The sequence below is a fragment of the Podarcis erhardii genome (assembly GCF_964252035.2).
Source record: "Podarcis erhardii genome assembly, chromosome: 3".
Classification (NCBI taxonomy): domain Eukaryota; kingdom Metazoa; phylum Chordata; class Lepidosauria; order Squamata; family Lacertidae; genus Podarcis; species Podarcis erhardii.
The window spans coordinates 105608167-105634962 of NC_138507.1; the positions used below are offsets into that span (position 1 = coordinate 105608167).

Below are 26796 nucleotides of genomic sequence, written 5' to 3' on the forward strand. Positions count from 1 at the left end.
AAGTCAGTAAAACGAGATAGACAGAGAGGGTTGGGCTAGATTTTATTTCAGGTTTGCTTTGTGCTACCAGCCTTCTTTGGGAGAGGACAGCAGCATTCATGAGTGTGATACCAACCAGTCAATGCACAACGCAACACACAGCGACAAAAATGCTGCCAGCGACAACTTAACACGTACTCTGTGGCCTGCTCAGCTCGCACCCAGCCTGCCTGATCGAGAAACTGGCTCATAGGCAGGAGGTAGCCAGTGGGTGGCATTTATCTCTCTATGTGCTCTTGGGAAAACAGGAGGACTTACAGGCCAGAGATCTCTGCTTCTCAGATCTCCCTTTGAGCCTTAGCCCTTTGGCGGGGATTTCCCATTTGCTCCTGGACAGGTGTTCACATTATTCCAGTCAAGGAAGTCTACGGCTACCTCATCCCAAACTGTGGGAACGGCTCTTCTGCTGTTGGATAATAACAAAGCTGACTAGCAGCTTCTCGTGCGCATGGCTAAAAGGGATACTCCGAGGCATCAGAAGTGAAATCCTCCTTCTACAAGTAACTTAGTCATAACCTGTGCCCCAGTACATCAGCATTTGCCAGTTATGGGCACGGCTGTAGGCAGTGGTGTTCCGGCCTGCTCTCGCTAGATTCATTTCAGGATTAATACCTAACCCTTGGAATGTGAGCTGTGGGTTGCACAACAGCTACAATCCCGATACAATCCCCGAGGAGGGGGAAGGGCCATGGCTCTGTGGTGGCGCAACTGCTTTGCATTCAGAAGGTCCCAGGTTCAATCCCTGGCATCTCCAGGTGGGACCGGGGATGTTTCCCTACCTGAACACCTGAGAAGCCACTGCCGGTCAGCGATGACAATACTGAACTAGATGGACCAATGGTCTGACTCAGCATAAGGCAGCTTCCTGTGCTCCTAATGCGCCTTCATCCAAATGTGGCACAGCTGCACTCAGGGCCCATTGAAGCAGACACCCCTTGTTCCTTCCAACGCCAGCTCCATCGACAACACCACAGCACCCCCTGCAGGAGTAGGGTGGAAACCGTCTCGGGGAGATCTGTACTAGTAACTCCTTGGTTTGCGCAGGGGGGGGGGGAAGGAGCACTTCATCTATTCTACAGTGAGTCAGGATGTGCATTCCTCTCCTTCAAAACTGCCATCTAAACCGGATCCAGTCACAGAGGGTGGATTGTAATCTTGTCAGGGATTCAAGGTGCTTTCAGTCTGCTCGCCGGATAAACCAGATCTCATTGCGGCGGTTAGGGACGCCAGGGTTCTGGTACGCAGCCACCAAGTAGGTTTCGCGGAGCACATTGTCTGTGGAGCCCAGCAACTCCCAGAGAAGGTGAATCTCCCGTAGGATTGTTTCTTCTGTGGTGGTCCCATAAAACACCCTTTGCACAAGGTGAACAACAAAACAATTGCCCATAAAGATCTAGTGCTGTAACTGTTTCTCTGCTCACCCATCCTTCTATCCTTCACTACATCTTGGAGGGTGGGGGAATTGGAGAGAGCCAGCTTTCTTTCCCGTCTCCATAATAGGATCTCACTTAGACACTTTCATCCCTGCCCTGCATTCCCTTTCTTCCAGCTAGGATAAGAAAGCATCCTTCCTTCCTTCAAGACCTGTGGCACATAAAACATATTTCTAGCATGCATGAGTCAGGGCCCACCTGGAGATAACCCGAAGTGGTGCTCTCTCTTGTATCTGGATGTCGGGGTCCAAGGGGAGAGGGGGGTTAGGTTGAAATTCTTCAGGGAGGTAATAGGCAGTGATGACTTCTTGAAGCAATTCCGTGCCCTCCTTGTTCAGGTGGATCTCGTTGATCACTGGCACTGTCATCCCCAACTGACGGCCTAGATAAAAATACACATAAAGACACCAGAGAGTGAAAGAGGAGGATCTGCAGAAGCCCAGCTCTGGCTTTTCCAGTTCCAGCGGGTCTAGCTGCTGCAGGCTTCCATGTCCCTGCCACGATGACACGTGCTTCCACATACCTAGGGAGTTCTCCTTGCAGATGTACCGTATTAGTTTCATGAAACCCATAGAGATGCTTTGCTCATATTTGGGTTCTCCTCTGGTAATGCATGCCCATTTCCCAGCTGGGTACAGTCGTTCCTCGTACGCTATCTCCTCACACTGAACCAAGAAGGAAAAAAGAGTTTAGTGAGAGCTAGGCACTCAAACAACACAGGATGGGAATTACGTACTGAAAAAGCTTTGGCACTGGAGGGAAGAGTAACTCGCAGTCCGTCCTGTGCAAATGAAGTTTTGCATCTCCACTACCAAATATTAACTAATTTTTTTTAAAAAAGAAAATAGGCTTCTTTAATATTTCAGCTTCTTTGCATTTATAACATCAAGTCATCTCAACACATGAAATCCTTTCCCCCCCTCCAATTGCTACAAGCTGCTTAACAAATGAAAGCTGGTACTGCTGCTTATCAAAATATACAAGATAATTGATGTTTTAACTACGGTAAATATTAACTAAATTTATATTCCGCTTTTCCTCCAAAAAGCTCAAGGCAGCAGACATTGTTCTCCCCACTTTCGGTTTAGCCTAACAACCACCCTGTGAGGTAGGTTAGGTCCAAAGTGAGGTTGTTGGCAGAGTGGGACCTTGAACCAGGTCTCCCCAGCTTTAGTTCAATATTCTACACCACTCTGGTTCTTTGCATGGAATAGCCAAACAGAAAGGCTGACAGTGTAGGCCAGATACATCTCAATATTGTTAGGCAAAAACTGGCAGTTACAAAGAGAACAGAGATTTCTCCTTTGTGACAGGTTGTAACATCTTCCAAGTTGTTCTTTTTAAAAAAGAATCAGCTGCATTAAAGCACACTCAACACAGCATAAGGTATTAGGATGCTTTTGATTAAAGTAATCATTATTGCTTCTCTAAACCACTACAGATAATTGGGAAATTCTTCAAAATATATTTGTGAGGATAATTAACAGATTATAACTATGTCCTATCTACAGAATATACTTTAATAAAAGGCGTCACTGTTTTAGCTAATTGTTCCTGAATTAATAAAAGCATTAACCTGGAGCTCGACAGCATTGAAAAGTTGCTTAAATAGTTATTTTGTCAGTTATCACTAGGGTAGGTTTATTATCCCGGCTGTTACACTAAGACGCAAAGCTCATCCTTTTCTCTTATGAACATTGTAAAAACAGAGCTCATAACCACAAGTATAACCCAGCCCTAAAGGGTGCAATCTACCCAGGCAAGCTAAACAAAAATGACTAAAGACACAGAAATGAATGATTAATTATTAATGTAAGGGTTTTTTAAAAAGCAGGAGCCGGTAAGTCTGTATGTTTATATTATAGGAGTCAAGTTAGCTAGCTCAATGGAAAGTGAGACGGGAGGAAACTCATCAATGCAGGTGGGAAAGAACGAAAACAACAACTGCACATCCAACTCCTTTTGGTGCAGAAAAAATATAGAAAGCAAAACAATGCCTTCAGCAGTCCCAGGAACTATCCTGCACATCTTTGGAGCAACAGCTGTATAGACACATTGCAATGTTTCAGAAGACAGAATACCCAACTTTTCTAAGGCATGTATGCAGTTTTGGGTTGGAACAGGATGGGGGTGGGGCGTGGGGATGAAGTGACTCTTCCATAAAGCATCTGCATGGAATTACTATGGCTAACGAGAAATGAATAAGAAAACTACAAAAAAACAACAACAACCTTCAGAGACTTTACTTCAGGGAGTAAATGCAGAGACAGTAGCACAATTTAACATGGAAGGCTAGCAGTAGTATTAAAGCATTAAAGCTGATAAATACCACTTTTATTCCCCTTACTTATGGCCATATAAACTCAGTTCAGATGTAATGACAAACCATGATTTGATGCTGGTTTGGGATCTTGGAATGAGGCAAATGTTGGTCTGTGAAATGACAGTTTTTTGCATTTGGATGAAAACCGGAAACTATGGTTTGACACAAATTAGAAGCTTCTCCTTTTAATCTCACCTTGTGTATGAAGGAATGAGAGAACGAAGAGGGAACACCTACTCATTCTCTTAATAATTATTATTGGTTTATTATTACATCTGAATTGAGTCAAAAGGAATACTGGAAAATATATTTGAAGGATCTAGGTTACTTGAGGGAGCTCGAGGCCACATTCCCACCTCTGTGTGCCTGAAAGTCAAGCTGCACTTCAGGAAATGGATGCAGTTTTCTCACTAAAAGTGAAAGCTGACCTTGCTTTCAGACTCCATACAAATACAGGTCCAAGGAATCAAACAAAAGACAAGGAAGTGCTTGTAGATTGACAAATATAGACTTACTGCTCTTTCAACAACCAGGGGAAAACAGAAACTACTTAAAAGTAATTTTCCCTCACATGATATTAAAAATAACAGAAGACAATGCAGAAGACCAGGTGGACTGAATTCAATATAGACATCTGTATTGAAGAACCCCAAGGTAGTGAATGCTTTTGATCCTGTTAGTACTGATATGCAGAGGCTGAGCTAACGTTATGACAACAGGAAGGTAATACTAGCAAGATGCCTATCACTGCAATTGGCAGTGGTGGGTGAACAAAAAAGAGGGAGTGTTTGGGAAGGGCACTATGTGAGGGGTAGGCCAGGAGCGGCTAACCTTTCTCAGCTTGAGAAACTCTCTCTGATGGCCACATGCCAGTGCACAGGCACACACGCTCGCAACTCAGAAGAAGAGTAGCTTACACAGGCAGGCTGATGCACATACATTCAGGCAGAAGCATAAACTCAGCTGAAAGGTGGGCAGGTAATTAAGTACCCATATCCAAGGAACTTGCCCAAAGGCAGCAACCACCACCACGACCATGGGCATTTTCTTCACCCACATCTTCCTTGCAGCGGAGAGGAGATCTGCTATGGTGCTTCCTGCACCAAAAAGCTACGTCTCCAACAATAATGTTTGGGGTTGGGGGAAGTAAGCTGTATGCGAGATCCTTCTGACCCCTGGATCCAGCAAGTGTTAAAATATAAACCCTGTGTTGAGGTTATAGCCTGGTGACCGGCTGTTAAGGGAAACAAAGGAAAGGGGCTCTGTGTGAGATGGCAAGTGGGTGAGGCCCCTCCTACAGCTCCTTAGCAGGACAAAGCTAGAGTTTGGAGTTGAGAGTGAAGTGATGCCACCCAAAAAGAAAAAAGAGAGAGTGAAGTGATGCCACCTAGAGAGAAAGCAGCCAGCTGCAGAGACGAGCCAGAGCAATGCTTGAGTGCATGTTTTATTTCTGTTTGGATCCAAGGGGAGAAACAAGAGCCTTTTGCAGTGTTAATGCTGTGAACTGTGCAATCATAGGCTCAGGCTGTATATAAGTGTAAATAAACCATGTATCATAAAGACACCAAAGTCTCCACTGTGCCTCATTTGAAAAGGAGGCATGAACCCTGGGTAAACACCTGGAGCCATGGGAACTTGGCACACTAATTTTCTAGAGCCGGCAAAGTGCTCTGTTTGCATTCTGTTGTTCTGTGCTTTGGCTGCGCTTGAGAATGATAGTTAGAGACCTGTATCTCTTCATCAGACACTGGCTGTGCACACGCTATAAAGCGCATTCAAAACACATTATTTCCCCCGTAGTTTAACCTAGTTTTTTACAATTCCCAGCAACCCTTAACAAACTACAGTGCCAAGAATTGTTTGAGGGAAAGAATGTGATTTGAATGTGCTCAAAGGTGTAGTGTGCAAACAGCCATTGGTGCAAAACTACAGGAAACTTCTGTTGACCTACTTATGCTAATCACTGTGCCATCACCAGCTGTGATGCGTTCAGCAGAAATCAAGTTATTGTTCCTCTTTGCAGCCTGTCAAGGACATCACAGGCAGTTTTCAACTAGCACTATTAATAGTGCACCTGGATGCTGAAACATGCAGCCAAGAAGGGATGTTGTTTTTGGGGTGTTTTTACAAGCCCTGGTTCACAGGAAATTGCCAAAAAAATTCTGAAGGCACTTGGGGAAGCACAACAAAGGCAAACAACAACTGAAACTTTTTAAAAGGCGGGGGGTAATTTTGGGTGGTGGTGGTTTAGGTCACCACTGATTTGCTGCCAAAGTGTCAGAAGGTCCCAGTGAGCCATCCCAAAATCTGTGGTAGCCACCCCTGCTATACAGTATGACTGCATCTTACACCCATTTAACTTGCACGATTTCAACCATATGCGGTTGAAGACAGGCCTGCTTGGGGTTATCCAGCGCATAAAAAGCTTTTAAACTCTCTGCCTTGCTTGGAAGGAAAGGCCTGGTCAGAGCACCAGCTCTGGGATGCTTGCTTGAGATGTTGTGGGGCCAACTGAGTGGCCATGAGAACTCGCACGTGCATCCCTAGTCTCCCAGAGCCCATGCCTTGAGTGAGACTTGCCCAACAAACACAGCAAAGAACTTTAAAACTCTTTCCGTAGTGGGTTCACTTGGGTTACCCAGCGTGAAGAGCTTGTAAGCTCTCTGCCTTACTTGCTGGGCAAAGCCAGCTCAGCATATGGCTCTGGGAGTACAGAGCATTCTCTCTCTCTCATGGTTTCTGTTTATACACAGATCCTTTAGAAGCGACTCACCTGCGTAAGATTTGATTGTACCATATGCACTTACTCAGGAACAAGACAACTGAACTCAATGAGGCCTGCTACTGAGTAGACAAGTATAAAATTCCAGGAGGACAGATTTTGTACAAGTTTAAGGATGGCAAAAACTTGGAGTGCATTGGAGAGTCACAGATGCTATTCTGAAGAATGTTGGAGGGGAGAGGGACATATTACATGACTTATACACTCTTTTCTCCACAATATGCCACAAAGCTATGTCAGCCAGGTATATAAACATACATTATTTTATTTACAAGCAAGTTTGTATATGTGAGAGTGCTCACCTTCTCATGCTGTGATAAAGTAGCGTAGGGCACAGGCTCTCGAGTCTGGTTATGGCGCGCCATTTGCATTATTGGACCTGCCATCTCTAGCAAAACAGAGTCAAGTAGTGGGGAATTCACTTTAAGACTGAAAAATATCTTTAGAAATTAAAAAAAAATCTGTAGAAACCTACATTTTTAAAACAAGCAACTCTAATTAGTAACTATAGGGTACACTATAGATCTAAACACGCAAAGAGGCGACATAACAGCATGGAGAGCCACCAGTAATCTAGCTCCCTACTTTCCAGCCAAGGAGGCCTCTCCCTTCTCCAGCTGCCACTATAGGACTATTCAAGAACCATATTCTCCTGCAGGGAGGAGAGAGGTTGATTTTTTAAAAAATCATCTGTTTCTTGCAGCTTGTCTTGGTTGTTGTATTATATAGTTTTGACTGATGCTGGTTGTTTTAATGGGTGGTATCCAATGCACTTCTTCTGTTCACACAAGGTTTTTTGTTTGTGCAATGGAACTCCTCCCCTTCTTCTCCCCGCACCCTCCTCAAATCATCTCCAGAAGGTTGGAGGAAATCCCAGAACAGATTTAGGGAGCATGTGCGGAGAAAATCGGGTCTGAAGGGCCCTCCAACCAGTGGCAGAGAAAAGGGGGTGTGATAGGTGCGGGCCGCCCTGGGTGTCACCACTGAGGGGGGTGACAAAATGCTGGGCGGCACTCACTGCAGGGCCTGCAGCGCGTCTGAGCCACACATCTCTCTTGGGAGCGCACAGGCTCCGCCCTGCCCAAACGGTCCGCCAGATGCCTCCCCCCCCCAGCTGTAGGGCAGCTGAGTGGGAGGAGGCAGGCAGACTCCAGAGGCCCCACGGGTGCCCGAGCAGCTTCCTCCGCCACTGCCTCCAACCCTCAGGGTGTTGGGGGTGGGGGTCTGCAAGGGAGAGGAGAGGAAAACACCATTGCACAAGTGGAAGTTTGTTGCACTAGTAGAACAACAGCACTGGAGACAACCCACAATTTCTGGGGAGAGCCCATGTACACATACAATCTTTTAAGGATAAGAAGAACCTTAGCTTTTTAGCTTAGAGGAGAAACTGGATTTGCACAATGCTGAGTGGCTGGCCCTTGTGTCAATCATGGAGCCATCTGTTGCTCCTCCTTCCTAGAGTCAGGCTGTGCACAGCACTGATTGGTTCACTTGTCTGTGTCACAAAGCACCCTCCCGTCCTCCGCTGCAGCACATTTCAAAATTTAAACAAATTATTTTAAAAGCCTTTTTTTAAAGCACCAAACAAAGCATTAGAGCAGATAAGCGTGACAGCTGCGTGTGACCTGCCCACACCAGTTTACTGTGTGCTTGCAATTGTTGGCATTCCCATTTAAATTGCATAACCCATTAAAACACTACCAGTCTCAATGCTTTTCCTCTGTAAATTTGGGTTTACCTGATATGGGGATAATCCATTAAAATTGGGAGAAATTGGGCTCCAAATCACCTCACTTAGGGATGCAGGCTATTTGTTCTGCTCTTTTGGGGTGGGTGGATCAGTCATCACTTTCTGCTATTCACCTTTTCAAGGCTTTCATTTTTTTCCAGCTGTGCTCCTATGACTTTATAATTGCCTGGCTTTTGCTCACTTCCTTGATTTTTTTTTTTTTTTTAAAGGTGCACTCACAACTATCTGCAAGTATGCCCTTACTTGTCAAAACAGAAGCAATAAATTAGAAGTCGGGAACAAACAGAAAAGGGAGTGCCTACTGGTATGAACAGGATAGGCTGAAAGGGCTCCTTACATACAAATTCAAATACATGTGGATATGGACTAATCAGGTCTAATTCAAATGACGGGGGGGGGGGAGTGGATTAACAGCTAAATAAAGCTCAAATGTGGACAAGCCCTTGGTGTGTGTGCATGCATGCTAGAGGGGGGGGAGGAATGAAATGTGGGAACAGTTTTGAGCTAGAGGCTGTGCATGTGAAGGCAGACGTTCAAAGGCAAGTAGAAGCAGACCTCGCCTTGCAGATTAAAAATCTACTTCCTCCTCTCTTTGGAGGTGCAGCCTAAAATTGCGACTGGAATGCAAATTCATACCTTGGGGGAGAGACACTTGGTGAGTGCTGGCTACTGTCTCCCAATGAGAAAACAGCCTGTTCTGTTCCTCCCCATCCATTGGTTCATCCTCTTCATCAGGGACCTCATCATCCAGTTCATTCAGTTCTTCAAGTGTAATACGAGCCATAGTAACACTGTAGCTCCTGCAGAAAATGCAACAGAAAATTCTATATCTTGAGCAGTTTGAGTAATGATACCACAGCATCTACAGGGGAAGTGCTATAGGCACAGGATTCCATTTTCTTGAGTGCTGTTAAGACATTTCCCTTCGCCACAAAAGTTTGGGGCAACATAAAGGTAAAGGGACCCCTGACCATTAGGTCCAGTCGCGGACGACTCTGGGGTTGCGGCGCTCATCTCGCTTTTTTGGCAGAGGGAGCCAACGTACAGCTTCTGGGTCATGTGGCCAGCCATGACTAAGCCTTTTCTGGCAAACCAGAACAGCGCACGGAAACGCCGTTTACCTTCCAGCCTATTTATCTACTTGCACTTTGACGTGCTTTCAAACTGCTAGGTTGGCAGGAGCTGGGACCGAGCAACGGGAGCTCACCCTCTCGCGGGGATTCGAGCCACCAACCTTCTGATCGGCAAGTCCTAGGCTCTGTGGTTTAACCCACAGCGCCACCCGCAGGCAACATAGGGTTGTATTAAATGAAGTTGCCCTGCCCATCTTCCCATTGACATGCAAATTTATTTATTGGACAGGTTTAAAAAACAAAACAAAATGGGAGCAGTGTGGGGCAAGGGGAGGGAAGTCACAAAAATATGATTTCCCATGTGTGGCCAGTTTTCAGACATACTGATTTTGAAAGTGTTCGCATGCAAGTAAGTTACATATGAACTTATGCTGTCTACTCAGGAGTAATTACCATTAATTCCATGAGAATAACTCAACTATTATCAAATTGCAGGCTTTCATTCTCTTATTAAATAGAAAAAGTATTTAAGATTCAATGACCAAAGAAGCCCCCAGTATTCAATATGTGAATAACTTATTTATATACGGCTATCATTCATCTATGTAGATGGTTTATCTTTGAAATGCCTTACATTTCTTTCTGTAATAAATAATGATACTAATTTTATTATTTATACCCCAGCCACTCTAGGCGGCTCCCAACAAAATATTAAAAACACAACAAAACATCAACCATTACGAACTTCCCTGTAGAGGGTTGCCTTCAGATGTCTTCTAAAAGTTGTGTAGTTCCTTACTTCACATCTGATGGGAGAGCGTTCCACAGGGAGGGCGCCACTTCCGAGAAGGCCCTCTGCCTAGTTCCCTGTAACCTCACTTCTTGCAGTGAGGGAACTGCCAGAAGATCCTCAGCGCTGGACCTCTGTGTCCGGGCTGAATGATGGGGGTGGAGATGCTCCTTCAGGTATACAGGCCAAGGCTGTTTATGGCTTCACATGGAGCAATCATATGCATGTTTAGTTTGAAATGTTCTGCTGACTGCTGTTCATACTCCCAGGTAAGCAAAGGATTGAAACCTTAATGATCCTTAATTTCTTTACATATAAAGAAGCAGCTTCCTAAAGTAGTATTTCATGGGTCTACTCAAGGAACAAAGCATTAATATCTATACAGTGCATAACAATTTCCCATCATTCCATGTCTATTTTACTTGTATGTAGTAAACAATGATAAAAATTTTGAAACTGCTTGGCTAGACTATTATTGCATTCAGCCATTGCTACTAGTTAATTTATGAAATGGAAAATGAGGTAGAAAAATAATTATCCATTTTGGTTTCAAGCCAGTTTCCTAGCGGAGTTTGTATGTACAGTATGTGCTACAGACATACATAAATGAAATATATTTATATTTTCCTTGAATAACTCATCTCATTTACAGTAGATGTTATCTGTCATTCACATTGGGTTGCAGCAGAACGAGGTTATTTGCACTTAGGTACCATTAAAAAATAAATGTTAAAAGTTAGACATCACTTAAATTCCCATTACTTCAACAGGACTCAAATACAACTACTCTGGCTCCAACCCGTTGTTAGGAATTCTTTAGCATTTATAACTGTACACTTCTCCAAATTATTTTGCAACTTCTACAGCTATTGCCACCTCATCATAAACCATATTTTAAAAACAAATTGTTACTGTGTCATCACAGATTTATTATTATTTTGTGATCACAGTATCCTAACCACACCCAGTCAAAGCAAGGATCCTTGAGGAACCTCCCTTTAGAATTTACTACAGTATTATACCTATTTATTTTAATTCAAATTCTGACCAAGAAAAGGTTATCCTTTTTCTGCTTTGACCCTTAAGGTTTTCTCCACTTTACTCTGAGCTCCTACATGGTTAGGTATAGCTTCATTAGAAAAGTTATCTTGCCTAATGGTCTGTATAAAACAGTAGGTCAAGATCCACCTTCTGCCCACTCCTGTCTTGAGAGTCAGACAACAGTGCACCATTGAAATAAATGGGGCAGAGTCACAGTATAGGAAGGTTTTAGGCAGAAATACAACTGACACCATATTTTCCCTGCTTTCCATCATCTTCATCATCGATAGGAAGACTCAGGAGATGCAACTTTCATTTGCAGTCTAGCAATGCAGTGATGGGGAAAACACCTGTTGAATTTCCATCAAAAGGGCAGACTGTTCTGTCAAGACAGGGGGAATGGATGGGTGCAGGGTCACAAAGCCTGAGGTGCAAGTAGGTGGGTTGTACTGATTGGGATATGGAGCATAAAAAGATGACGGGGGTTGGGAAGACACGCAAGAGAGCTTCTCTTGGGCAACAGCTGGAGTCTATGCAGGTGTATATGTTGGGGACACAGTGTTTTCTTTTCTTTTAAAATATTTTAAAAATTCATATTACGTTGAGACACTATGCAGCAAAAACCATTATACATCTAATATCCTTGCTTTGCATGCAAAAAAACAACAACAAAAAAAACCACAATCCCAAATAAAATAAGGAAAAAATAAAACCAAGAAGGAAATGACCTACAAACAGGAGGGACAGAGTAACAAAAGCACTGTAATACCATGAATGAATGAAAGGAAAAGCACTGTCATTTACTTTGGTGTTCCAGAAATACATAAAAGGCCCACATCTCAATCAATTTGTTTCCTTAGAATCATAAAATTGCATAGTTGGAAGGGACAAGTGTCATCTAGTCCAACCCCTTTATTTAGTAGTGCATTTCTCTCCTTTTTGTAGTGTGTTTTCTAGCAGTTTTTAAAAACCCTCTGTGTTATTCCATTGCTGATTACCTTTCTTATTTCCAGTTACAGATAGGTAGCCGTGTTGATCTGCCATAGTCATAACAAAATAAAAAAAAATAAATTTCCTTCCAGTAGCACCTTAAAGACCAACTAAGTTAGTTCTTGGTATGAGCTTTCGTGTGGTATCTGAAGAAGTGTGCATGCACACGAAAGCTCATACCAAGAACTAACTTAGTTGGTCTTTAAGGTGCTACTGGAAGGAAAATTTTTTTTTTATTTTGTTATACCTTTCTTATTATCATTCTATTTTTTAATATCCTGCCTTCCCCCCCAGACTCAAGGCAGCTTACAGATAGAATCAGCTAAAAAAGAAAAGCAGGGGGAAGAAACTAAAAAGCAACCCCTCACTAAAAAGCAATTGAATACTAATGACGTCGAAAAAACAACGCCATGGTACACTCGCACTCGCAATTTCCTTCACTCCGTGCACCCGTGAGCTTCTGAACAATTCAAGTAAGCCAACGAAGGAGTGAATAATAATAATATAGGAACGAAGGAATGAGGCGAAAGAAGCAGCTACTGAGGGGCTCCAGGTGAGACCCGGGGGCGGGGGCTGCTCTCCCTCGAGTCACAGGTAACAGGAGCCCAGGCGGGCCTCTCAGGTAACGGCGAGGGGACGGAGGGCGGAGGCAACTGCCACCCTCAGGGACGGCAACCAGACGGTGGGAGGGGGAGAACCTGACCCTTAAACTCCGCCCCCGCCCAAACCGCCAATCCCCTTCAGGGGAAGAAGCGCGCGCAGCTCCCAAGCCAGGAATAGAGGAGGGGGTCTCGGGCCCACTCCCCTATTGGGTTGGGTAAAGGGAGAAGCAAAAGGGGGCGAAGCCCTTACCTGTCACTTCCTGCGTGCTCCGGCCCACCCCGGAAGCGATTCCTGCCCGCCGAATGAAAAAGAGGCGGGAGGCCGAGCGCGAGTCGACACGCTGTGTGGGGCTGGGGGTGGGGTGGGAGGAAGGGAAGGGCAAAGGGGCGGGGCTCCGGGTGACGTCACCGAGTCGGCTTTCCCACCAACTCCTCCTTCTTCTCCTCCCAACCGCACAACTTCCAAGGGGAAAGGTCTTAGGAAATCCAACCGGGATTTCCGGTTTCCATTTGCAGCGGGTGGAAGGCGGGGCAATGTTCGTGCGGGGCAAAGGCGGCGGAATCTTAGAATGGTTAGGAGAGGGACCCCCAAAGGTCCTCTAGTCCAACCCCTTGCAAGAAGCAGCGGAACGGTTGTTTAAAATAATGCATGTGCTTTTTATTTATTTATTAAGTCAGGCGCGGGAACGTGGGGAAGCCGAGTCGTACCTTTGGTCCGTGGGCATTTCAGTCAAGCGTTTAGGGACTCGGCAGAGCTTTCATGCGAGGATTCCTCCCAGCCCCGCCTGGAGATGCGGGGATCGAACCCGAGACATTCTGCACGCAACACAGGTGCTTTACTAGTGAACCACGCAGGGCTCCCGGGTGTATGCGTCTCTTTCCTTTCTTCTTCCCGCTGTATGAAGTAAGCGCCGCATCCGTCTCGGAAAGCGGCACAAATGACACCAGTCAATGGAGGATGTTTCCCACGTGCAACCGACACGCGTCCCGTCGGGCTCCTGTGTTCGTTTTCCAGTGCTTCGCGACGAGTAGAAGAACATTGAGATACAGCGAGAACGGCATTGCCTAATGATTTTCTACCTGTTGCCCACACCTTGAAAGCCGCAGTGCTGCATTTTAGGTGCGCCCTTCTTTTGCCCTACCTACTATGAAAGCACATTTCTCCATGAAAAAATAATCATTGTGTGGTATCTACTTCCACACCTTTTGGTTACAATATAAATGCAGACATTCAGTGCATAGCTGTCAACATCGCCCTTTTTTAAAAGGGAAATTCCCTTATTCCGAATAGGATTCCACGCAGGAAAAGGGAAAAGTTGACAGCTATGATTCAGTGGGTACCATTACAGAGCTACAGCAGTTGGGAAGGCTACACCTGTACCTATCTACCATACCGGAAAGCCTCTTTTAAAGGCTAAAAGAAACATAGAATTATAGAGCTGGAAGGAGTTCCAAGAACCATTTAGTCCAACCCACGTTGTTGTTTTTTAGTGGCATGGGGGGAGTGCAGAATCATTTATCACTCAGCAGGACTGCACCTCAACGCATGAAGAGTGAGTTTTGCGATTAATCGCCTTAGGCTCAGCCTTTAGTGTCTCCAGTTCAAAAGAGTGCCTGTGCAGTTATGGAATTGTCCTCTCCAACCTTGCCATTGTTTCCACAAGGTTATTTTTGTTTTCCTAGCCATTAGGGCAATACCAGTTATTTCATATTGTACTACGTAGTAGGTCTGTTTCTAATATGTTTTAAGTTGTATCATTGTACCTTTTGGTTGACTTCTTTAAGTAGAGAGCAATGCATAAATTTTATAAGCATAAATCTACTGCATGCTGCTGGTGGTTCAGAACCTTGCCCCCCCCCAACCCCATGGGCCAAGTTGAACAGGGGTGGGTGGGGCTGCCCACCTGCCAATCATTTTATATTACCATAGCATCAGGTGATCCGTTTTTGCTTGTGTGGTTTGAAATTAAACTGTGTGAGATCAATTGTCTGCTGGTGCTTCAAAGCGCCATGTATGGCATTATGCAAGCACCAATACTAGGCTGATTTATTTATTTTTTTAACATTTATGTACACTCCTTAATTAAAAGACCACAGTGCTTTCAAAGAGGCATGTATGGCTCTGTATAAGCATCAACTATAAGCTGCATTGGGACGCGGGTGGCGCTGTAGGTTAAACCACAGAGCCTAGGGCTTGCCGATCAGAAGGCTGGCAGTTCGAATCCCCGCAACGTGGTGAGCTCCCATTGCTCAGTCCCTGCTCCTACCAACCTAGCAGTTCGAAAGCACGTCAAAGTGCAAGTAGATAAATAGGTACTGCTCCGGCGGGAAGGTAAACGGCGTTTCCGTGTGCTGCTCTGGTTCGCCAGAAGTGGCTCAGTCATGCTGGCCACATGACCCGGAAGCTGTACACCGGCTCCCTTGGCCAATAAAGCGAGATGAGCGTTGCAACCCCAGAGTCGTCTGCGACTGGACCTAATGGTCAGGGATCCCTTTACTTTTACCTATAAGCTGCATTAGATTCCATACAAGCCCTGGGCTTTGCAGGTGCTGCTGATCAGTGGTGCCTCCAAACCCCCTTTTGACCTAGCTATGTCTTCACTTGCCCCATACCTGACATCAAATGTCAGGCAGGTGGGTGTGACTTGCTTCAAACTGGCTTTGCAGGCCTGGTTTCCCCACCCATCCTAGAGAGCTGCTGCCAGCACTGTGCCAAGATGAACTAACGGTCTGACTTGGTGTAAGAGACCTTTGTGCATTCAAACCACACTGTTTTATTTTGAATAATAGGCAAGGTGATGTGCTGTTTAACACCCCACCCCAGGTAACATTTTTGTCCCTGTACAACAATGCGTGCTCATTTCTGAGAGACAGCTGCTCTCTCCCTAGTTTCATTGTCACTGTCATCATGCGTGGCAGATGTAAAACCCAAGAAGTGTTTCGACAGCAAGATCTGCTCTGGAGACGCTTGGCAAAATGGCTTCTGTGATCGTTTTTAATTATTAAATTAAAACAACAACAATCGGAAGTAAATCACGGGTAGTAACACAGGGCTAGTGGCAGGTTCTCCCTGCGGTTATTTTCATTGCTCTGCACTACAGTGGCTCATGCTAAGGCAGACACAGGCGATGCCAGAGGCTAGAGTGGGAACAAGACTTGTGGAGTGTTTACATACCGAATCTCTGTGAAGTCGATGCCTGTCTCTTTGTGTCCTTTTAAGTAAGTGGGCAGAGTGTGTGTATGGACTAGATGGGTGGGTGGGTGGGTGATAGAGAGAGAGAGAGGAGGTGATTCCAGCCCTGCCCACTGCTGTCATGAGGCCCACAAGAGACCTGAATAAATGAAGCCCTAAAGGGAGCAAAGAGGTTTCCCACCACTGCTTTGGTTAGGCAAAGTTAATCCCCCACAAAATTGGCTAACTAGCCATCATATTTCCATGTCCCTTCCTGTCTGCTGCTGCAGTACAACCCCCAGACACAAGAATACTCATTGGCAAGAGCCTAGCCCTAGAAGGCTGCCGGGGGGGGGTGTGATGGGGGAGATATACTGTGCAAAAATAGATGGTACTGGGGACTATCGGGCTCAGGCACCGAAGGATTGAGCAAGCCAGCTTGAGAGCATGGATGAGAGAGCTTCTCTCAGCAATGCTATCTGGTGGAAAGGATGCACACTAAGGAAGAGGCTGAGACTCTGTGCCCAAAGTTCAGCAAGGCAGCGGGTCAAGGAAGAGATACTGGAACTCGATTCTGTGCAATCGGTAAAACACAGCTTGCAAACATGGGGGTGGATGCATTCACCAAAGCTGCTATTCCACAGCTGGTGAAGGAGGGAGCTCCCCTTTCCGGTCTGGCAATGGTCCCGTGTGGGTTAGTGTTTTCCAATAACAGGACACACTTCTCTTCCACTGTAGTGATATCAACACGAGAGGCAATAATGAGCATTCTAACATGTGAGGACGTTACAGATGAAGTATCCAAAACAGCGATCAGCTTGAGATGGAAGTATCGGTATGGTGAAGCAGTCAACATTTGAGACGGGGTGCAGCGATCAATAATGTGGTAGGTTCAGTTAGAGGTGACCAAGGAGGTGTGAGAAGGGAGATCCACACTGCTTGCACTGAGGCCTCTGCTCTCAGCCCGAAGACCCTGGGAATCCTAAAAAAATAAACCCAGTTTCACTTACATATTCCAATCTTGTATTCATTAAGACCAAGAGCTTGTGTTAAAACATGAAAAGTAACCAGCAAGTGTTCAGATTTCTCTCAATGTAGCACGGCATGTTAGCCCTGAGAGATGCAAACTGCACCAGTCCTGTTGCAGAAGTGATAATTAAGGCACCCCACAGTGATGATTCAGAAGTTAAGAGGGGGAAATCCTTGCCTCACACTTGATTTCCAGCTTACCCAGGGGAACTTCTCAAATGCTACAGCAGCAAATATTTCAGACACATGCACGCTTCCAGATCTGTGACCTGGCTTGCATGTAATGCTAAGCCAAACCATGGCTTGACATGAACATGTGAGCATGTGGACTCCCAGAGAGAAGATGCACTAAACCAAGCCATTGTTTACTTCTCAGCAGCAGCATGGCCAGAAGAGCAAAGTGGCCTAGATCTGCTCTCTGGGAGCTTGCATGACTGATGAGCCAAAGTTTGGCTTAGAATTAGGTGCGAACTGAACCACTATGTTTCCTCCTGCACTTAATCCAGACTATATCCCTTCCAGTGGTGATACCAATACCCACGGGGAACTTACACATTCTGACTTCACCTTAGCTGATCTAACTCTCTTTCCCTGCACCTGAATATTTTTTTCCCCATTTGCAGCAACAGAAGGAGTGAAAATAACCTGCAGCTCATGCTGTTTTGGGAACATAGCAAATGGTGCTCTCACCTGGAAGGAATCCTCACTGGATTTATTCAGGTAGTTCAGTGATGCTGCCCGTTTCATGCTAAAAAAAAGTAAGAAAAATATGTTTCTGGCTCCAGGCATACTCTTTTCATTCATCAGGGAATACTTTGGGCAAGAAATCTTGACCAAACATTTTCCACTCTATGTCAGAGAATATCCCTTTGCCGCATATCAAATTAGATATTAGTGTCCTCAACATGCTGATGATACCCAGCTCTTTGTAACAACTACTCAGGAGATGCTGTGCAAGCCCTAGCCCAGTGCCTGGACTCAGCGGTGGGCTGGATGAGTGCCAAAAAACTGAGTCCGAACCCTTCCAAGATAGAGGCACTATGGGTGAGCAGTTCCTGAGTCTGCTAAACTGGAAAGGTGCCTACTTTGGGTGGGGTCAGTCAACTCTGGAAAAGCTAGGTTTGGAGTTTGGGGGCACTCCTGGATCAAACTCTATCAATAAAGGCTCAAAGTGACCTCCATAGCTAGAGGTGCCCTTTACCAGCTTCCTTTCTCAGATGAAAGGAAGTTTGGAGAAGATACTTTTCTCATGTGACATAAAGTGTCTTTCATCAAGGGGTAATGCAAGGCGGTACAGACAATAAAAATGACTGGAGATGGTTCAGATGAACATTTCCGAGCATGGGACAAAGTCTCAGTCTTGCATGCTCCCTCTTGCACCCCTCCTCATGCACAGTGATTCTCCCTCTCCTCTCCTGAGGCAATCCACAGTTTACCATTCAATCCTAACCAGCAAACTATGGTACAGCCAATTAAAAAAAAAAGAGTTAAGGTTCTGCAGTCTTTAAGAAAGCAGGGTGCAGGTCTAGAGATGGCAGCTAGCTAGAAGCAACAGCCACAGCAAGTTTATCTTACCGCGGATTTTTCTTACCTACTCTGAGAGCCTTTTACCAAAAAGGGCACAGTACAAATGCTTTAAGCAAACAAATATGAAAGCCTCTTACTTGGTGTTCCTTGGCTCCAGCGGGCCATTCCCCTGCAGTTTCTTGACCAGCATTTCACTGCTTCTCCTGATCACATCCCGAATCTTCCCTAGGGAACCGCTGCGTCGAAGGGCACCAGTGCCATCCTGGACAGGGAGACAACAAATGGCAATAACTGGTGAGATGGCGTGTGGACAGTGACTCATCCAGAGAGCAGAAGGAAACGGCTCCATGTGATTTGGAGTCAGAACTTAATGGCAACCTGTTAGTACAGCGGCAGAGGATCTCTCCCTTTTCCTGTCTGGCAACAATAACTGCCAGGATTAAATGGGCTGGTGGCCTACACCAAAACAAGCCTATGTAAATGCTCATCAGATTTGGAGGTATTATATACAGTGGAACCTTGGTTCTTGAATGGCTTAGTTGACGAACAAATCGGCTCTGGAATGCCGAAAACCGGGAAGCAAGTGTTCCGGTTTTCAAACATTTTTCAGAAGCCGAATGTCCGACATGGCTTCTGCTTGAGTGTAGGAAGCTCCTGCAGCCAATCGGAAGCCGCGCCTTGTTTTTTGAATGGTTTCAGGAGTCGAACAGACTTCCAGAACAGATTTAAGTTCAAGAACCAAGGTACATTGTAAAGCAGAGGTAAAGCACTCTAATTCCAATCAGCTCCAGCCAGAACAGACTATAGTCAGGGTTGACAGGAATAACAGGGTTACACATTTCCCATCTCTGATTTGAAGAAAAGCATGGTAGAGGTTTTCCAGGACTGTACCAACTTCAGGTTGCAATTGGGGGCTGCACATGTGAACACTTCCCCGCGAAAGGGGAGAAAACTCGTAAAAGATTTGGCCTGTTCTTTCCCTTCACATCCTATTCTATGTTTTCATCATCTGGGGGATAAATTGATTTCCCCACCAGCAACCTGTACAGCACAGTCCAAAAACAGCTGGGTGTGTAAAACTGAACTTCACTTGCATACTGAAGAACACACTCTTTTTAAGAGAGTTCCTTCTTCTCAGCAGACAAATGCATCATTTGCACACAACAGAGGCTGGCATATGCTCTCGCTGCCATGAATCCACGCCTAGATAAACACAAACAATGGGCATGGCCCACATATAGGCCTGGGAACAAACGGAAAAGCAGTGTGTGTTTTGTGCGTGAGTGAGAGACATTTATTGAAGTTATGGCTGAGTTGCAAAAATTAACATGGGCATTGTTTGCTGTGACCACCCAGCTATCGCAGCATCACTAAGTCCTCACAGCTATGCATATCCACTGTGTGAGCAAGAAATTACGCCCACCGCTGCTCTCAATTTCTCTCATGCAAAACATCTTCAGTGATGGGAACTGTTACCAAAAAAAATGTTACCTAGAAGGCCTTATTCTGGAATGGTATGTTACTTAAAACAGAATTGTTGTTACGGCTGTTACAATTTACTACCTGCCCTTCAGCCTAACACGTCCCGGGGCAGGTTACAATTAAAACACAACATTACTATTAAAACACAGTATTACATACGCACACAATCACCATATAGACCACATCTCTAATGTGAGCACTTTGTGCCAGGAAAGATGGTCACTCAGAACATCCACACATGTAGAAAAAGGAACACAAACAGACACACACACACACACACACACACACACACACACACACACACGATTTCAAAGACATTGGAGGGAGTATAGTAAAGTTTAGATTGTCACATGCTCAGAAGCGAAAGTCCTCCTATGCAGCTAGAACTACGAAACCACGTTCTTGAAGAGGTTCTCATGCAAGAAATAGGTGTAAGTTGCACCCTGAAGGAAGACTATTAGAAGAGGCATGCTGGAGCACACTAACGGTCTATCTAGTCTGTTTTCCATAAAGGCTAACCAAATGTTTCCATGAGGCAGGACACTGTGATTTATTACCATGGGGGGGGGGGCAAGAGACTGTTGCCTGCCATTTCCCTTTGTCCCTATGGCCAATCAGGACTGTCAAAAATCACACCTCCAAGTCATACTTGCTGCATGCAAAGATCCAGGCAAACATCTCTACATTTTTCACTCCTGTGCGAGTCAAGTTTACTTTTCTCTTTGGTGAAAGTTTGTGACTCACTGGAATCCAAACTTCAAACCAGATACCCTGTTCAGCAAGAAGCTGCAAGATATGAATAACATAGCCTTGATCTAGATCACTCGTGTGGCCATGTGGCTGGAAGATTCAAGGACGAAGAAACATTTCAACATTTCAGTCTAGTATAGTGTAGTACAGTACAGTATCATTTTATTTATTTGCTTGGTTTGCAGAATACGGATAGACATCTTTTCAAAGTCAAGCACTACTAGTTTGTATTACTTATCAGTAAAAAAATAATAATGGTGTTGCACAAGCAATTTTTTATTCTGAATGTGTACCCCCAATAAAAAAGTTTGAGAACCACAGATCTAGATCTATTAGTCATGGATATATATTTCCAAAGGTCTCCTGCCTCTTAATAGAATCATAGAATCATAGAGTTGGAAGAGACCACAAGGGCCATCGAGTCCAACCCCCTGCGAAGCAGGAAACACCAGCAGAGCACTCCTGACATATGGTTGTCAAGCCTCTGCTTAAAGACCTCCAAAGAAGGCGACTCCACCACACTCCTTGGCAGCAAATTCCACTGTCGAACAGCTCTTACTGTCAGGAAGTTCTTCCTAATGTTTAGGTGGAATCTTCTTTCTTGTAGTTTGGAACCATTGCTCCGTGTCCGCTTCTCTGGAGCAGCAGAAAACAACCTTTCTCCCTCCTCTATGTGACATCCTTTTATATATTTGAACATGGCTATCATATCACCCCTTAACCTCCTCTTCTCCAGGCTAAACATGCCCAGCTCCCTTAGCCGTTCTTCATAAGGCATCGTTTCCAGGCCTTTGACCATTTTGGTTGCCCTCCTCTGGACACGTTCCAGTTTGTCAGTGTCCTTCTTGAACTGTGGTGCCCAGAACTGGACACAGTACTCCAGGTGAGGTCTGACCAGAGCAGAATACAGTGGCACTATTACTTCCCTTGATCTAGATGCAATACTCCTATTGATGCAGCCCAGAATTGCATTGGCTTTTTTAGCTGCCGCGTCACACTGTTGGCTCATGTCAAGTTTGTGGTCAACCAAGACTCCTAGATCCTTTTCACATGTACTGCTCTCAAGCCAGGTGTCCCCCATCTTGTATTTGTGCCTCTCATTTTTTTTGCCCAAGTGCAATACTTTACATTTCTCCCTATTAAAATTCATCTTGTTTGTTTTGGCCCAGTTCTCTAATCTGTCAAGGTCGTTTTGAAGTGTGATCCTGTCCTCTGGGGTGTTAGCCACCCCTCCCAGTTTGGTGTCATCTGCAAATTTGATCAGGATGCCCTTGAGTCCATCATCCAAGTCGTTGATAAAGATGTTGAATAAGACCGGGCCCAAGACAGAACCCTGTGGCACCCCACTAGTCACTCTTCTCCAGGATGAAGTCCCTATTCCGAACCTAATTTCTTTATCCCAAATTAACCCTTGTAATGGTCCTGATTTTCATGCGTTTGTGTCCTTGATTTGCCTGCATATAGTGGTAACTAGAAAATATGTCCATTGTTTGCCAGCTGCCTTGCATGAAAGCAGAATTAATTAGATCTCTTAATGAAGGAGCTTGGGGAGGGGGCAACATTCTAGCCTCATTTTAATGCAAGAGCCTAAATATCAAGCTTGCTTGATGGAGGAGGGAGGGAAGAATTGCAGTTCTTCCCCACTACGCCTCCTCCCCCCCCCCCCAAGCTCACAATCCGCAGCTCTGGGAACAAAGCCTATGGGAAATGGGACTAAGAGCTTTCTATGTTTAGCCCAGAGGAGAGACAGTTAAGGAGTGACATGATAGCTGTCTCCAAACATTTGAAGATATGTCATGCGGAAGATGGAGCAGGCTTGTTCTCCATTGCCCAGAGGGCAGGACTGTAACTGCTGGGTGAAAAGTGGATTTCAGCTGAACAGCAGGTGAAAAATCCTAATGGCCTTTTCAACTCCATGACTCCCACTTACAACCCTCCCTCCCTGGCCCTGCTTTGCATCTGGAACATCTGCAAGCACAGAGGACCACCGTTTGCTTTTCAGTGGTAGCCATGCTGCCACCTGAAACGGGTGACTTGGAAGCCATTTACACTTTTCACCAGGTCCCTGACAGCACCACACAAGGGGGCAGTGGGAAATTACAAAGGCAGCTCTGAGCCGCCTGGCGCAGAATCTTCCCAGTGATGGGCACCTGTCAGGGCTCGAGGAGAGGTGATTCAAGGAGAGGTGGCTCTCATGTAGGAAGTGGCTGTTACACAATCTGGTCAAACCATTGTATTGTTGCAACTTAGGGCCCTGACGTAGGGACGTAGGGACGCGGGTGGCACCGTGGCTTAAACCACAGAGCCTAGGACTTGCTGATCAGAAGGTCGGCAGTTCTAATCCCCACGACAGGGTGAGCTCCCGTTGCTCGGTCCCTGCTCCTGCCAACCTAGCAGTTCGAAAGCACGTCAGAGTGCAAGTAGGTAAATAGGTACCACTCTGGCGGGAAGGTAAACGGTGTTTCTGTGCGCTGCTCTGGTTCGCCAGAAGCGGCTTAGTCATGCTGGCCACATGACCCGGAAGCTGTAGACTGGCTCCCTTGGCCAATAAAGCAAGATGAGCACCACAACCCCAGTCTGCCACGACTGGACCTAATGGTCAGGGGTCCCTTTACCTTTACCTAGGGCCCCGACCTAATTTATTACTGACCCAAGATGTGCAGAAATGTAGTTTGCAGTTTACCTAAGACAGGGGTTGCCAACACAGCGCCCACGGGCAGCAGGGCATCATGTGGCATCTGCAAAAGGCCCCAGTAAATATCCCCTCAAAAATCCACAATGCATTGTTCCTGTTCAGTTCTTGTTTGTACTGCTTCCTCTCCTAAAATGAATTTGCCCCCTTAAACATGCCTATGTTACAAGATTGGACATCAACCCTTCCTTCCGTTCTAAACACAGGAGAAGTGCAAAAAACGTCTGTTATCAAGTATTGGCTGATGCAGGTGCCTTTTTCCCATTGATAGTGAAGGGGAAGATGCCTGCAAAATTTGGTGTACCTTTCTCGGCTCTTCACGTGTGGCAGCCATTTTGTGTTATGCCACAACCACCATTTTGTGTCTTGTCACAAACGCACCTACATGGCAGCCATTTTGCGGAATCTCATTTTTGTTATGTGTTTTTATTTTTGCATTTTTATGCCGTGAACCGTCCTGAGATCTTCGGATGAAGGGAAGTATACAAATTTAACAAATAAAATAAATAAAAGAAACCGGTTCTCGCAGCACTTTCTCAAATTACCAAACATGTCCAATGGCCAAAAAAAATTGGCAACCCCTGGCCTAAGTTCTGCTGCAGAAATGACATGGAAGAGATGCATGAAGATGCCTTAGCTCAAGGATGGGAATCTTCAGGTGCTTCTGAACACCATCCCTGGCCATGCTGGCTGGGACTGATGGGAGTTGACTCAAACATCATTTTGAGGGCCACACATTTTATAACCCTGCTGTAGCTTATAGGGAGGCTCTCCAGCAGAGTTTATGCCACAGAATGTTTCTTCCTGGCTATGGACACCTGCTAGGCTGCACTGCAGATTCTCTGGAAAACTGAATCTTTCGTTGTGGTCTTCGCCAACTATGTAACTTAGTGTTGTGGCGACATCAACACCTATAAATGCCAAAGAATGTGTTTGTGGGCTGGGTCAGGACTTGATACCACTCATGGGAACTTTTTTGTGAGTATTAAAACACACAGCAGCAGGCTATAGTTTGGATAGATGTTGGAAGGTCTGGAAACAAATGGGAGTAGGTGCTGGAGTTGTGAAAAACCAGTTATCTTGGTCAGATCCTTACCTTCAGAAGGCAGTGATCTACCAACCCCCCACACATGTACTTTTCAGCTAAATAGATCTGTTAGGTTGGTCCAGTCCTATAAACTGGATTCCAAACTCTCTGTGGAATACTCCCACAAATTCAGACACTCCCACTGGCTTTATTGCCCACAGCCATTCACCCAATAACTCCCAGGCACCCCCTCCAATTGTTTCAGAAGGGGAAGGCCGCTGCTATAGAGAGGGCAAAGGAAGCTCAGGAAAGATGCAACCAGTTTCTTGACCAGCTATGCCACAGCAAACGAATCTTTCTTTTCATTTCCATTGTAGCTGTACAAAAGAGGGTGAATGGGCCCCATGGTTGTACAAGATGAGGTATTGTTTTTTGCTGTAAGTATCCTCCGTGACCATTACTTGTAAGTTCCTGGAGTTTTGTAACATTTCATGTGGGGCTCAGTTTTGTCCTAATTATTTGGAATTGGTTTCGGTCTTTCTTCTGCAGCTGTGTTTGGCATTGTGAATACCCATGTATATACATCAGATGCTGGGGGAAACCAGGAGAAGCAAAGTGCTAGGTAGGCTGGCACAGCTAACATTTCATTAAGGAAGGGGGCTGGAGGGTCTCGACGCCAGTTTTGCCCTGCTCAAGGAAACTCTAGCACAATTCTCATGTGACATGGGAAGCATGGACCGTTCATCGGCACATTTAAGGATTTACACACAAGAGCTGATCTTTTCCAGCTTTATAGCCCAAGAGGAGTCAGGTGTTTGTTTGTTTTTGCTCACAAGAGTTCCATCTGGCTTTTACATGCAAACCTCTTAAGTACTCGGATTAGAAGCACATAATTTCATTAAATCCTTCTGCAATGTTTGAGCTAGCTGCCATTGTAGCTCACGTTAGCTTCATGATTTTCGCCTCTGCTTTACTGAACTAACAGTTGTATGCCTCTCGACTCAGAAATGAGGTCCACTGGGTTCAAATGGCTTATACCCAGGTAGCATGCACAGGAACTCTACTGAGAGCTGCAATCTTGTGTTCACTTACTTAGGAGCAAGTCCCATTGAAGTCAACGGCATTTTACATCTGAGTAAAAGTAGGATTACACTGTGAGGCTATGGAAAAAGTGGCCAGGTTTATTATATATTATTTGTATCCGCGTAGCAGGTGGCTTCAAAAGATGATTAGACAAATTCATGGAGGATAAATCTATCAATGGCTACTAGATGCAATAGCGATGATCTGCCTCCACAGCTGGAGGCAGTAATCCTTTTGAATACCAGTTGCTGGGGGGAAACAGGGAGAGAGAGTGCCCTTGTGCTTGGTCCTGCTTGTGGGTTTCCCACAGGAATCTGATTGGCCTCTGAGAAACCAGGATGCCATTGGCCTGAATCGAAAGGATGCTCCAGATTTCCTCCTAGGTACCATATGGGTCACCTTACGAGTTGAGCTAAGGGGACCATTTCCATGGGATGGCAAGCCAGCCACATGTTGGCATCATACAGGAATATGTATTAAGCAGAGAATAAAGAATTGGGATTCATCTGTAAAGGGACAGAATTGAAAGCAGCACAGGAACTTCAGAGCTTCCCACAATTGCAGGTATGTTTAAGCAAAGTCACACAGGGATCATCCACACTTACCTTTTGTCTCATGCTTTCTAGGCATATAAAGTGCATGGTCAGAGTCCATTTTTTGTTTTTGCTCTGGCACTTTTACCATGAAAACCCGCTCTTTATCGCCAAAATGGAACAAACGGCAATTCAGGTTTTCCGTGGATTGTTGTTTGCTCAGATTCAGTGGTAGAGAGCATGCATTCGCAGGGAAAGCACCAGGGCAAAACACACACATGGAGACGGTGTTTTAATACACAGACCTGTGCCTAGAAACACAGCACAAAAGGAAGTCTGGATGAGCCCAAAATCTCAGTGCTGTTCTAACATAATATAACTGCATTCCTAAAGAATTGTTAACTGCAACTTACTTGCCTTAGACCTAATTAAAAAGAAAAACAAACCCGGGCCCTTCTTATGCCCTTATGATGCCAGCTACTTTTAAAGGTCAACATTATCAGCCTCTAGTTAACTAGAATACTAGATATAAACATAGTAAATAAAATCAAGAATGCTTGTTCTTTAGGCAGTGGCAGTCAAATGTGCTGCACATCCCCAATATTTTCCTGCCATTTCACCTACCAAAATACAAAAAAAATTCTAACCCCCAAATTTAATTACAGATAGGTAGCCGTG

General features: G+C 45.2%; 2 protein-coding genes across 9 annotated transcripts in view; both read right to left on the bottom strand.

Moving 5' to 3' along the window:
- Nucleotides 1–25: 25 nt before the first annotated feature.
- On the bottom strand, nucleotides 26–13174 carry LOC309337952 (heme-binding protein 1-like). 3 transcript variants are annotated; one of them, XM_081855005.1, is made up of 7 exons: nucleotides 12469–13066; nucleotides 10200–12229; nucleotides 8964–9127; nucleotides 6880–6965; nucleotides 1996–2137; nucleotides 1671–1854; nucleotides 26–1391 (listed from the first exon to the last, which is right to left on the bottom strand). In XM_081855005.1, the coding sequence occupies exons 3-7, from the start codon at nucleotides 9109–9111 to the stop codon at nucleotides 1217–1219; spliced, it is 735 nt and encodes a 244-aa protein (XP_081711131.1). In that variant the 5' UTR covers nucleotides 9112–9127; nucleotides 10200–12229; nucleotides 12469–13066; the 3' UTR covers nucleotides 26–1216. The 3 variants fall into 3 exon arrangements, with proteins under 3 accessions (XP_081711131.1, XP_081711132.1, XP_081711130.1); XM_081855006.1 differs by lacking the exons at nucleotides 10200–12229; nucleotides 12469–13066 and adding an exon at nucleotides 13074–13174; XM_081855004.1 differs by lacking the exons at nucleotides 10200–12229; nucleotides 12469–13066 and having other exon boundaries at nucleotides 8964–9376.
- Nucleotides 13175–15800: 2626 nt separating this feature from the next.
- Nucleotides 15801–26796, bottom strand: part of KLC4 (kinesin light chain 4) — a 78647-nt gene continuing 67651 nt past the window's right edge. For all 6 annotated transcript variants that reach the window (XM_081854727.1, XM_081854729.1, XM_081854728.1 and 3 more), the window contains 3 exons: nucleotides 18689–18813; nucleotides 17715–17772; nucleotides 15801–16977 (listed from right to left, as the gene is read on the bottom strand). In XM_081854727.1, coding sequence (XP_081710853.1) covers nucleotides 16888–16977; nucleotides 17715–17772; nucleotides 18689–18813 — 273 coding nt within the window. In that variant the 3' untranslated portion in view covers nucleotides 15801–16887. The remainder of the gene's footprint in view (nucleotides 16978–17714; nucleotides 17773–18688; nucleotides 18814–26796) is intronic.